We start from the raw sequence: 12,509 nt of genomic DNA on the forward strand, positions 1-12,509 counted from the left end.
CACCCCTTACTACAGAGCTACCAAAACTGATAACTCTGGGGTGAAGTAAAACTATCCTGTTATGAGTTGGACCACGGCGGTCAACTAAGAAATGAGGAATTACCAAGGGAATTGGGCCCAATCACCCTGGTAACTCATTTTATTTGGACATGCAAGATGTCTGAGTGAAAATTGAGGGATCCGGGAATTTACACCAGGCCTTGGAATGCCAAAGGAGCGGGTACAGGACTGATCTGTCCCCTAGGAATTAAGGCCCAATCATACCGATAGCCTCATGATGCATTTTCCCTGGGAGTGGGGGTCTCCTCTGACCAGTGGGATACCTGGCAGTGCACAGCTGGCCAGGTGGGTCTTGTGAACTCTCTTGAAGCTGAGCGAGAGGGAGTCCACCTCATGGGCTGGCAGAAGACCTCCAGAGACCTCCTGTGTGTCTGGCAATCCTGCTAAAGCAGAGAGACTGATGTTCACCTTTCTGTGCAAAGTGATTTGCAAAGGGCTGTTCAGTGGCGGCTCCTTCGCTAGGGCGGAGAAGCATCACCGCTGCTTTTCCAGCAGTGCAAAAAAGAAAAAGAAAATGATATTAACAGGTTGTTATAATCATTTGATTTTTCTATGCGGGACTCGGAGCCTGGTCAGGGCGGGCGGGGCGTTGTGATGCCAGAGCCGAGAGAGGAGTGGTTTTGGCTGGCCAAACCGTCATGCGCACATAGCATGTTCTCCACTGGGCTGTGTTGCACAGTCCCATGAAGAACAAGCCCAGGCTCGAAGGTACTGCGTGAGAGGCCAAACAGCCCGCTCAGACCAATGACGAAGCTGTTCATGAAATGTCATGATTGGCTGGGCGAGTACGAGAGCCTGGGTGCTTCAGGTTCTACCAGCGGATGAAGGACGGAGTAAAGGCGTGTGGTGGCAAAGGTCATTTTATTTTTTTAATTTATTTTCAGCCGTTTCACGCCCCCCCACCACCCCCATTCCAAGGCACGCACCCCAGGGGCTGTTACTAGGCACCCGCCCCAGACGCTGCATTTGGCTGGTACACTGGACCCCCTAGCTCCTAAATGCCTGGACCCATGGCTCTCATGTAGCTAATTCATCCTCATTCTAGGCTCTGTATCATGCTCTCTTTTGTTGGGGCGACTACCACAGAATTTAGGGAGAATCACCTGCCACAACTAGATAATATGTATAAAAAACAGTGAGGACGGAATGCTTGAAATAATCTCAGCAATGCCAAAGGGGATGATGGACGGAGCGTTTGAGCAAATCAAACACACACCCCCAGTCAACTGATCTGAATTTAATCTATCACCATCCCTCACTCCATGAAGAACTTTTCTGTTCACATGTCTGAACTGAGGTGGCGGAGTGAGCTAAAGAAGTCTGACCCTGTGCCTCATGGGAACAGTCCAGCCCGAACTGCCAAGCCATGTCTTCCCTGGACCAGTTTCTGGCTAATCAGCCATCATCAGCCAGGCTAGCTTGAATCCAGTGACAAAGTGACCAAGGAACTCACGTCTGGAGTAACCTGAGGCCACATCCCAGTCCATCGTTATTTTTTCAGACCATGCCACCTCAGTTCAGACGCAGCTGTATGCAAATCAGTCTTGACCCTGCTCCAATAGGAACAGTCCAGACTGAACTGACAATTCAGGTCCTCTCTGAACCGGAACACAATCAACCCAGGACCGGTTTCGCCCTAGTTATGGGCTCATCAGCCAGATGCAGCTTGGTTCCAACAAGACAAGCAAATATGAGTGTAAGGTAAACTGCCTGCCTCTTCCAAGCCTGATCAGGCGTGTCCTCCAGTTTGATGGTAACCAGAGTCCCCCAGGCCTCCGTGTGGGGACAATTCACACATTGACCAGCACCGCCCACCCGACCCATGCTCCTCACTGGAGCCTTCTACTTGCATCAGCCTTGGTGATGGTATTAAGAGGCAGAGAGGCCGCACCTTAGGACATATTATCAACGGCCCGCGATAATTATAGCTGGCCGTGCTTAGTAATAAATTCCTTATCTCTGGAATTTATTGCCCTGGTAGCGTGTTATAAACAACGCGTTTCTCCAGAGCGATAAAAATTCCAGAGATAGCGAGTTTATCGCCGTTTTGCAGGGAACATCACTGGTTTTCCAGCGATGTTCCCTGCAAAATGGCGATAACCTTGCTGATACGACCATGTGGTCGTATCAGCATAATCCACCCCCTATGTCAAAAATAGGTAAATCAGGATTTTAGCAGATGTTAGATTTTGGAAAAAACTGACATTTTCGCCAAATTCTAACGTCTGCTGAAATACAGGGGCAGCCTTGTAAATATCGCGATGTGAACATCAGCAATATTTGCAAGGTTGTCCATCCGGGGTACACCCAGTGACACCCACTTTGCATCTCATTAGAGATGCAAAGGTAGGCATTGGGAAAAAAGGGTGCTAACATGCGATTATGCATGATAGCACCCTCTTGTAAATAGGGCAATAGTTTTATCTTCGCTTTTTTGGCTTTTTAAGCCAAAAAAGCGGAGCTAAAGTCCTTGTAAATATGCCCCCATGTCACTGCACTCCTCCTCAGTGGCAATGATCCCGGAACCTGTGAGGGTTACTCCAGCACACAAATCTGGGGGTGGAAGCGGGTTACGGATTTGCACCACTAATTTTAGAAAGAAGCCTCCATAGGCTGACAGGTATGTCCTTGACCACCAGCACTGCAGCTGCTTGCATCAGTAAACACACCAAGCATGTAACATGGAATAAGGATGTTTGTAAACCTCCATCGCATCTGCACCATCCTCTTTTTAGGGGGAATGGACCGATAGAGAATTCATTTTTAAGCTCTAGACTGAGGTACAGAGAACTTAAAGCAAATTAACCCTTCTATTGTTTAATAAACCGAAAATAAGAAGAACTTTGTGCTTTGGGGAGAGAGAGTGCACCAGCAGGAAAATTATGAAGCATTGTTAACACGTTTCTTTTAAAAATAAACACAGCAAATGTTTTTAAAAATTGTAATTTACAAGTTCAAAGTGTTTGGTTAAAACATTCTATTCTTTCAGCCATTTCCAAACTGTTATACTTTTGATATGTGGAAAAAATACACGTGATTTATGAAAAATAAAATCAAAATGCTTGTGATGTCACTTCCTATGTCGTCATTTGTGAAATGGAAATGAAAAGTAGTTCCCACCACTCTTTTCCCTTAGCAAATGTGCCCCGGTGACCATAGGGCCCTCCAGTTCCCACTAGGGCAGTGGATTCTGTTAATCTTGCACCACGGTGCGGGTGCCCACGGACAAGGCGTGACCCCCGGTGTACTCACAAGGATGTGAACAGAAAAGTTCTTCATGGAGTGAGGGATGGTGTGGCACGCGGACTCCCGGCTCGGCTTCCAGCACAGGCTGACCTCCGCCGAGATGTTGCACCACGCTGTAAATGTCCACGCCAGCCTGTCACTTTGTGGTGTGAGACTCAAATTACTTTTTCTCCAAGTATTTTCTTGATATTTAGGCACTGAAAAAAAATCATACCATTTATGAAGGTAAATTCAGTCCAAGCAATCACGCCTCTAACACGCTGAGTTAAATGTTTACATTTTAAATCTGTTAACTTGTGTGAATTACAAACACAATCTATTTTATAGGAGAAAACATGAGTTCAAGTGAGTTCTAATGTACTACAAACAAAGGGGTAAGAGTGATATACCATGTGCCCAACTCACCACCATAATCACCATTACCACATCATCATTCTTAGCATCACTCACCACTATGAACACCATTACCGCATATTCACCATAACCATCACTCACCACCATTACCACATAAATCAACATTACCATCACTCACCACCATAACAACCATTACCACATAATCACCATAACCATCACTCACCAGTATTACCACATAAATCAACATTACCATAACTCACCATCATAATCACCATCACCACATACTCACTCTTAGCATCACTCACCACCATGACCACCATTACCACATAATCACCATTACTCACCACCATAATCACCATTACCATCACTCACCACCATTACCACATTAATCACCATTACCATCACTCGCCATCATAATCACCATTACCATCACTCACCACCATAACCATCACTCACCACCATTACCACATTAATCACCATTACCATCACTCACCACCATAATCATCATTTCCATAACTCACCACCATAACCACCATTACCATCACTCACCACCATTACCACATTAATCACCATTACCATCACTCACCATCATAATCACCATTACCATCACTCACCACCATTACCACATAAATCACCATTACCCTCACTCACCAGCACAATCACCTTTACCACATAAATCAACATTACCATCACTCACCATCATGACCACCATCACCGTCACTCACCATCATAATCACCATCTCCACATACTCACTCTTAGCAACACTCACCACCATGACCACCATTACCACCACTCACCACTATTACCACATTAATCACCATTACCATCACTCACCACCATAATCACCATTACCATCACTCACCACCATAACCACCATTACCACATTAATCACCATTACCAGCACTCACCATCATAATAACCGTTACCATCACCCACCACCATTACCACATAATCATCATTGCTATCACTCACCACTACAACACCAGTACTTACTCTTCCTGAACGGACAGGCTTTCACCCGGATGGGATCTGCAATATCTTTCAGCCAGGCCTATAGGGGGGAGCAAGGAAGTTTCATTAACACACATCTGGAACACCTGGCATTTCTGCTTTGCACAAAAACCTGTTACTTAGCATCATGTGTCAATCAATCACAAAATTTGTAGAGCGCGCTACTCACCCGCAAGGGTCTCAAGGCGCTGAGGGGGAGGGGGGGGGGGCGCTACTGCTCGAACAGCCAGGTCTTGAGTTGTTTCCTGAAGGAGAGATGGTCCAGAGTCAGCCGTAGGTGAGTGGGGAGGGAGTTCAATGTCTTGGCCGCCAGGTAGGAGAAGGATCTTCCCCCGACGGTGGATTTGCGAATTCGTGGGACGGAGGCGAGGGCGAGGCTGGCGGATCGGAGCTGGTGGGTGGGTGTGTAGAATGTGAGGCGGCTATTGAGGTATTTCTGGCCCATGTCATGGAGAGCGTTATGTGCGTGGATGAGGAGTCTGAACGTGATCCTCTTGCTGACGGGGAGCCAGTGCAGGTCTCTCAGATGGGCAGAGATGTGGCTGTGTCGGGGGATGTCCAGGATGAGTCGTGCCGTGGCGTTCTGTATGCGCTGGAGTCTTTTCTGGAGTTTGGCTGTGGTTCCAGCATAGAGGGTGTTCCCGTAGTCCAGACGACTGGTGACGAGGGCCTGGGTGACCGTCTTTCTGGTTTCGGTGGGGATCCATCGGAAGATCTTTCGGAGCATGCGCAGGGTGTTGAGGCTTGAGGAAGAGACGGCGTTGACTTGCTTGGTCATCGTGAGAGAGGAGTCCAGGATGAAGCCCAGGTTGCGTGCATGGTCCGTTGCCCAGGGCAGGGGGCCACCAGGAGTCGTCTCAGGCAGAAGGGGATGGTCCGAGGATGAGCACTTCCGTCTTGTCTGAGTTCAGTTTCAGACGGCTGATCTTCATCCATTCCGCGACGTCTTTCATTCCTTTCTGGAGGCTGGCTTTGGCAGTGGCGGGGTCGTTGGTGAGGGAGAGGATCAGCTGGGTGTCGTCGGCGTAGGAGCTGATGTTGAGGTTGTGTTGGCGTGCGATGGCTGCGAGAGGGCTCTTGTAGACGTTAATTAGGGTGGGGCTGAGTGAGGATCCTTGCGGAACGCCGCAGATGACTTCGGTGGCCGCGGATCGGAACGGGGGGAGGCGGACTCTCTGGGTTCTTCCGGCGAGGAACGAGATGAACCACTCCAGGGCTGCTCCTTTGATTCCGGTGTTGCTGAGTCGCTGTGTCAGGGTGCGGTGGCATACGGTGTTGAAGGTCAAGGAGGATGAGGGCAGCGGTTTCCCCATTGTCGAGCAGGGATCTGATGTCGTCGGTAGCTGCGAAGAGGGCGGTCTCGGTGCTGTGGTTTGCTCGGAAACCGGACTTTGAGCGGTCGAGGGATCCGTTGGTCTCGAGGAAGGCAGAGAGTTGTCTGTTGACGGTCTTCTCGATGACTTTGGCAGGAAAAGGGAGGAGCAAGATGGGGCGGAAGTTCTTGAGGTCCATGGGGTCCGCGGTGGGTTTCTTCAGGAGGGCGCTCAGCTCGGCATGTTTCCAGCTCTCCGGGAAGGTGGAGGATGCGAAGGAACTGTTGATGATGTTCCGGAGCTGGGGTGCGATGATGGAGTCGGCTTTGTTGAAGATGTGGTGTGGGCAGGGGTCGGTAGGGGAGCCGGAGTGGATGGTGTTCGTCAGGCGGGTGGTGTCTTCGGTGCTGACAGGGGTCAAGGTGCAGAGGGTGGTGGTGGGCGGCGCTGGTTCAGTGGTTGGGTGCGTGGTCAGTGCGCCAAAGCTGTTGTGCGATCTTGCGGTGAAAGAACGAGGCGAGTGAGTCGCAGAGGTCTTGCAAGGGTGTGATGTCGTTGGTGCTGGCGCTGGGGTTGGAGAGCTCTTTAACGATGCTGAAGAGTTCCTTGCTGTTGTGGGTGTTGTTGTCCAGTCGTTCTTTGAATGTTGTCCTCTTGGTGGTGAGGATCAGCTGGTGGTGTTTGCGGGTGGCGTTCTTGAGGGCTGTCATGTTTTCTGCTGTCTGGTCGTGGCGCCAGGCTTTCTCAAGGGTGCGGCAGGTTTTCTTGGAGTCTATGAGGTCGTTGGTGAACCACGAGGCTTTCCTGCTGCCGGGTCTGCTGGGAGGATTCTTCAGTGGAGCGAGGTCGTCGGCGCAGTTGGTGATCCACTGTGTGAGGTTGCGGGCTGCTTCGTTGGGGTCCGTCGTGTTAGTGGGCGGGTTCTGGCTGAGAGCGGTGGTAAGCTGGTCGGCGGTAATCTTTCTCCAGCTTCTGCGGGGAACCTGTTGCGGGTGGTGGTGGGTCGTGGTTCTCCTGAAATTAAAGTGGACGCAGCTGTGATCTGTCCAGTGTAGTCCAGTGGAGTGGCTGAAGGAGATGTGCTTGCTGGAGGAGAAGACTGGGTCAAGCGTGTGGCCGGCATAGTGGGTGGGGGTGTTGACCAGTTGCTTGAGTCCGAGGTTGGCGAGGTTTTCCAGCAGGGCGGCGGTGTTGCAGTCCTTGTTGTTCTCTAGGTGGAAGTTGAGGTCTCCTAGGAGGATGTAGTCTGAGGAGGTGAGAGTGTGCGGACTGATGAAGTCTGCGATGGCTTCGCTGAATTGTGTGCGTCGTCCCGGGGGTCTGTAGATGAGGGTTCCTCTGAGGGTGGTCTTGGGGTCGCTGTGTATCTGGAAGTGAAGGTGCTCAGCGGCGGTGAGGGTGTCTTCGGAGTTGGTCGTTATGCGGATGGTGTTTCTGTGGACGATGGCGATGCCTCCTCCCGTTTGGTTAAAGCGGTCCCTCCGGGTGATCTTGTAGCCCTCCAGGATGGCTATGGTGATGTCGGGGGCTGAGGAGGTGTTCATCCAGGTTTCCGTGAGGAAGGCGACGTCTGGTGATGTTGTGTCGAGGAGGTTCCAGAGTTCGACGGCGTGCCTGTGGATGGAGCGAGTGTTGAGCAGGATGCACTTGAGGTGGTTGTTGCTGGTGCTCGGCTTGGCGGGTACGGTGTAGGTTCGGAGGCAGGTGAATTTGCAGGCTTGGCAGGTGGAGGGTCCGTGGGTGCGTTTCGGGGTGGCTCGGTAGCAGGCGGGGTTCCGGCCGTCGTTGAGTGCGTGGAGGGTGGCGGTGTCGTAGGTCCGTCGGGTGAGCTGGCATCGTCGGGGACCAGTGGTCCTGGCGCTGGGTGCGGTCTAGGCGCGGACGGGCACAGACGGGCTTGCCTTTGGCGCGCCTTCGGCGCACAATCGGTGGGCCCATTGCGCGTGCTCGCTGCGCGTGCTCGCTACGCATGCGCGCGGTCCTCGCCATAAATGGCGAAGTGGGTGGGAGGAGCAGCTGGGAGGTGGGAGGGGGTCTGCGAATCGGAGGGGGGGAGAGGGCACAGAGGAGAAGAAGGGGCGGGCCGCAGGGGAGCGGCGGCGGGGAGCTGGGGGGTCACGAAGCGGGAGAGGCGGTCGCAACGGGCGGCGAGGGGGCACAGAATACAAGCGATGGAACAAAAATACAAATGCAGGCCAGAGAACCAACAGTAGGAGAGATACAGAATAAACACAAGGGTCGTTCGCGAAGGGCGGCGGAGGGCAGAATACAAGCAGTGGTACAGCAACACCAATATTGGGCACAGAAAGAAGATTACTGGGCACAGCAGAAGCAAATACCGTAGGAGTACAACAACTTAACAGGGAAGCGGCGAACTCGGGCAGCAGCGGTGAACACTGACGGGGGGGGGGCCGCGTGGTGCGTGGAGTGACCGGCCCTGCGAACAGGGTCAGAGGTCACGAGGGTGTCGATTTATGAGCGACTGTAAATACAGGCAGCAGCGCAATATCAATGACTTGATTTATCTTATAACTCAAACAACAAGCATAGACACACCCAAATGTCCTTCTTTGGACCAAGATTTGGACTTAACAATTACTTGGACTTAACAATTACTTAATATACATGCATGTTGGCAATCTTGCATTAAATTCAGGTGCTTGAAAAGTCTTTCCCAAAGCTCCAGTACAACACTGCATGACCAGCGGACACTCTCGAATCAGATACTATTAATTGAAAATTATTTTGCCAGTAATGTGCAACTACTTAAAATGCACCGCATTACTAGATGTCCCTCTGGAGTCAGATGCAACTGATTAAAAAGTCTCACACATACCGGCCGGACCGCACAGCATTACTAGATGTCTCCCTCGAGTCACATGCAGTTTCTTGAAAAGTCCCACACATACCGGCCGGATCGCACAGCATTACTCGATGTCTCCCTCGAGTCACATGCAGTTCCTTGAAAAGTCCCACACATACCGGCCGGACTGCACAGCATTACTAGGTGTCTCTCTCGAGTCAGATGCAACTGATTAAAAAGACTCACACATATCGGCCGGACCGCACAGCATTACCAGATGTCTCTCTCGAGTCAGATGCAACTGATTAAAAGTCTCACCGCACAGCATTACCAGATGTCTCCCTCGAGTCACAAGCAGTTCTTTGAAAAGTCTCACTCATACCGGCCGGACCGCACAGCATTACTAGATGTCTCTCTCTCGAGTCAGATGCAACTGATTAAATAGTCTCACTCATACCGGCCGGACCGCACAGCATTACTAGATGTCTCTCTCGAGTCAGATGCAACTGATTAAAAAGACTCACACATATCGACCATACCGCACAGCATTACTAGGTGACCCTCCCGAGTCAGATGCAACTGATTAAAAAGTCTCACACATACCGGCCGTACCGCACAGCATTACTAGGTGTCCCTCTTGAGTCAGATGCAACTGATTAAAAAGTCTCACACATACCAGCTGTACCGTGCAGCATTATAGATATCCCTCTCGAGTAAGATACCACTGCTTGGAAAGTCTTATACATAGTGCCCGTACTGCGCAGCATTACTAGATGTCTCTCTTGAGACAGGTACAGCTGCTTGAAAAGGGGAATAGCTAAGGATTTATATACAAGATGCACCAAAATAAAAATCAGTGACAACAAACAAGAAACAGTCCAATGAACACAGCCATGCCAGCCACATCCCGATCACTTTAAGGAAGCCACCAGGAAAACAATTTACCATACAATGTCAGTAACCACACTATAGACCGCATACATTGTGAATATTGGTGAATTTTGTAGAGAGGAAAGACCTGTTAACACTCATAATGAGTGTAAAAAAGAAGCGGCACCTACTGGGATCAACAGAACAGGGGTCTATGAAAACATCACCAGACACCCTACTGATATGCCCTACCCGGCCAAGCGACTAGATGTAAAACCCCATCTATCACTGTTAACCTAGGGCTATCCCTGGAGATTGCAAATGGTGTGGTCTTTCCACCTCAACACTAAAATGTCTGAGTTTCTCACAGTGGGAGAGGTGTAAGATCCTGAAAAGGAAGCCCTCTGACCTCAACCAGAGTTTTATAGAAGGAGTCTGGCTCTGCACAGATGAATTAATTGGCAACAGGCCAGCACCAATTAAAAACAGTCTGAAGCATGTAGGGACCTAATCAGGTACGTCGACATCTAGGGAGATGTGTCACGTTGTAAAGCCCTGCGCCACATGAAACCTGCGTCAGGTTTCATGTGGGCGTTCCCGCGCATTAAAGCCTCGGTAAAGTGCCTGAGTGAAATCTACAAGATTACACTCAGTCACTTTTACAACGCCGCTGCATCAAAACCTTGCACCTGCTTGAAGCAGGCACAAGGCATGAGGCACCACGTTATGTATGGGCAGGCCACAACCACTGCTGGAGTTGCTTCGCGCTTGCGACACGACTCCAGCAATGCGCCACCCTTCCGACGGAAGATGCGTCACGCATCTGTTTATCCTTGCGCCATGATGCGCTGCATAGTAAATGCGGTGCATCTGTGGTGGCACAAGGGTAAACGCAGGACGCATCTTACCTGGCGCATCCCTGCTGATTTGCAGGGATGCGCCAGTCGTCCTGAATCTGCCCCCTGGGATGTAAACTCGTACAAGAGGCCCATAATAAGGTAGATAAATCAAACCAAAACGTGAATGTCAGACTGATCCCAATGTGATGGCCTGGCTGGCCTCTGCAAAATATTGGTTTATCTAACTGGCGGGAATTGTGGGAGTCGAAGGATGATTAAGCGTAATAAATCCACACGTATTTGATGTTGTATTATAAAAAGGTATGCACGTGTAGCCAAAGAATATTTGCAGGTCCTCTCTGAAAACCTCATTAAAAGTCCCATTAGAGTCAAATGAAAGTGCATGAAAAGTCTGTTCCATGGCTGGGAGGTTGTCGCTTCAACATATAAAATTGCATATGTACTTTTGCTACATTAAAGATTAGTTTTTTCTAAAGGATAAATAAATATATGAAAACAAATCTATTTTAGACGACTCAATAATTCACTTATCAATAAATGTCTTGTATGTTGTGGAAGACAGCAACAAGACCCATATCAATGATTAGGTACTCGTAAATTCAAACTGGTTACCCATTTTTATTCCTACAGACACAACTACATGAACAGTCTTTCCGAAAGCTGTTGTCAGAACCCCTTTCTGAGGCTACTGGGCCCAACCGTGGTGGTTGAGTCTTTCACTCCTGATATCCCGGGCCTGGCCTCCTATGGATCCCGCTCAACTGGGCCAGGTACCCCTTCTGCACTTGACTCTCAGTGGTAGCTCTGGACGAGCTGTCATTGCTCCCCCGGGGGTGGGAGCAAGTAACTACAAGCCAGTGTACACGACTCATAACTCAAAGTGCAGACAGAACAAACAATAAATCATGTCCTGCCAAAAACTTGCTTCTGTAAGAAAAAGGAGTATTTCTTGCTCTGCACATGCAAAGAGATGCAACATTCAAATGCATTAACACAATTCTACTTGAGGTTGGAGCTCTAGTAGTTGTCATGTGAATCCCCGCCCCATCATCCTCTGTGTGACATGCTACGGATTATTACACTTTCACTGGTGGCTGCATCAGGGAATGCAAACTATTAGGTCTTACTCAAGAGTTCTCGCTTCTGACCTTTAAGGAACCTAGTGAAACGTGTCCATGGTGCCGCAGCACCCATAGCAGCAAGTCCCCCAGAACCCCAAAGGCCCAGTTCAAGTCTTACCTGCTGCAGTGGTATGACAGTGCTCATCGGTGCAGCAAGTGCCCTCTCCTCGGGCGCTCCCAAGTCCGGATCCTGTACGGCAAAGTATGGCCTCTCATGATGGACACAGTAGCACCAAGCAGCGCAGGTTCTTGTTGTTGAGCAGAGTTGCCGGCCAGTTTCCAGTGATCAAAGCTGCTCTGGGTCGGTGGACACAAAAGGTAAGTTGCTGTTCCTCCTAGAAGAGGGGGAAAAACACTGGTCTGATCTTCCGGCTCCTGACCGGAGCTCCAACGAGGGTGCAGCTTCCTGGGTGGCATCTCAGTGACCCTCAGGGATTTCATTGGATGCAGATCACGGCATGCGGGCTCAACCCACTGATCACAGCAGTTCTCCTTCGGCCCATGCAGCAGCTGGAATACTAGGCCAAAGTTGTACTGGCAGCCTCTTCTGGCATACAGGGTTGCCGTTGTTCTCTCGCTCCAGGCTCAGACTCTTCTTATGCGATCTCCCTCACTATGGCGGCCCTTCCTGATACACAGGGTCCCTGATCTTGGCAGGTACAGGTTTTGCGCACCTAGCCCAAACTCACTTCAGTGGTTACCCCCTCTGGCATACGGGGTCACTGCAGCGTGGCAGTGTGGCTTGGTGCTTCCCACCCAGTGCTCCCGATACAGCTCCGAACAACTCGACCCTCTTCTGGCATATGAGGGTCGCAGAGTCAATACTGTATAATACGGGCAACAGACAGATCGGTCCGCAGCCTCACACCT

The 12,509-nt window shown here is 50.3% G+C and overlaps 1 protein-coding gene across 2 annotated transcripts in view; it reads right to left on the reverse strand.

The window, feature by feature from the left end:
* IL17RC (interleukin 17 receptor C) overlaps positions 1–12,509 on the reverse strand; it is a 208,340-nt gene that overhangs the window by 36,233 nt on the left and 159,598 nt on the right. For both annotated transcript variants that reach the window (XM_086939372.1, XM_086939371.1), the window contains 2 exons: positions 4,655–4,712; positions 3,313–3,503 (listed from right to left, as the gene is read on the reverse strand). In XM_086939372.1, coding sequence (XP_086795498.1) covers positions 3,313–3,503; positions 4,655–4,712 — 249 coding nt within the window. The remainder of the gene's footprint in view (positions 1–3,312; positions 3,504–4,654; positions 4,713–12,509) is intronic.

Source organism: Lissotriton vulgaris, chromosome 9 (genome assembly GCF_964263255.1).
Source record: "Lissotriton vulgaris chromosome 9, aLisVul1.2, whole genome shotgun sequence".
Classification (NCBI taxonomy): domain Eukaryota; kingdom Metazoa; phylum Chordata; class Amphibia; order Caudata; family Salamandridae; genus Lissotriton; species Lissotriton vulgaris.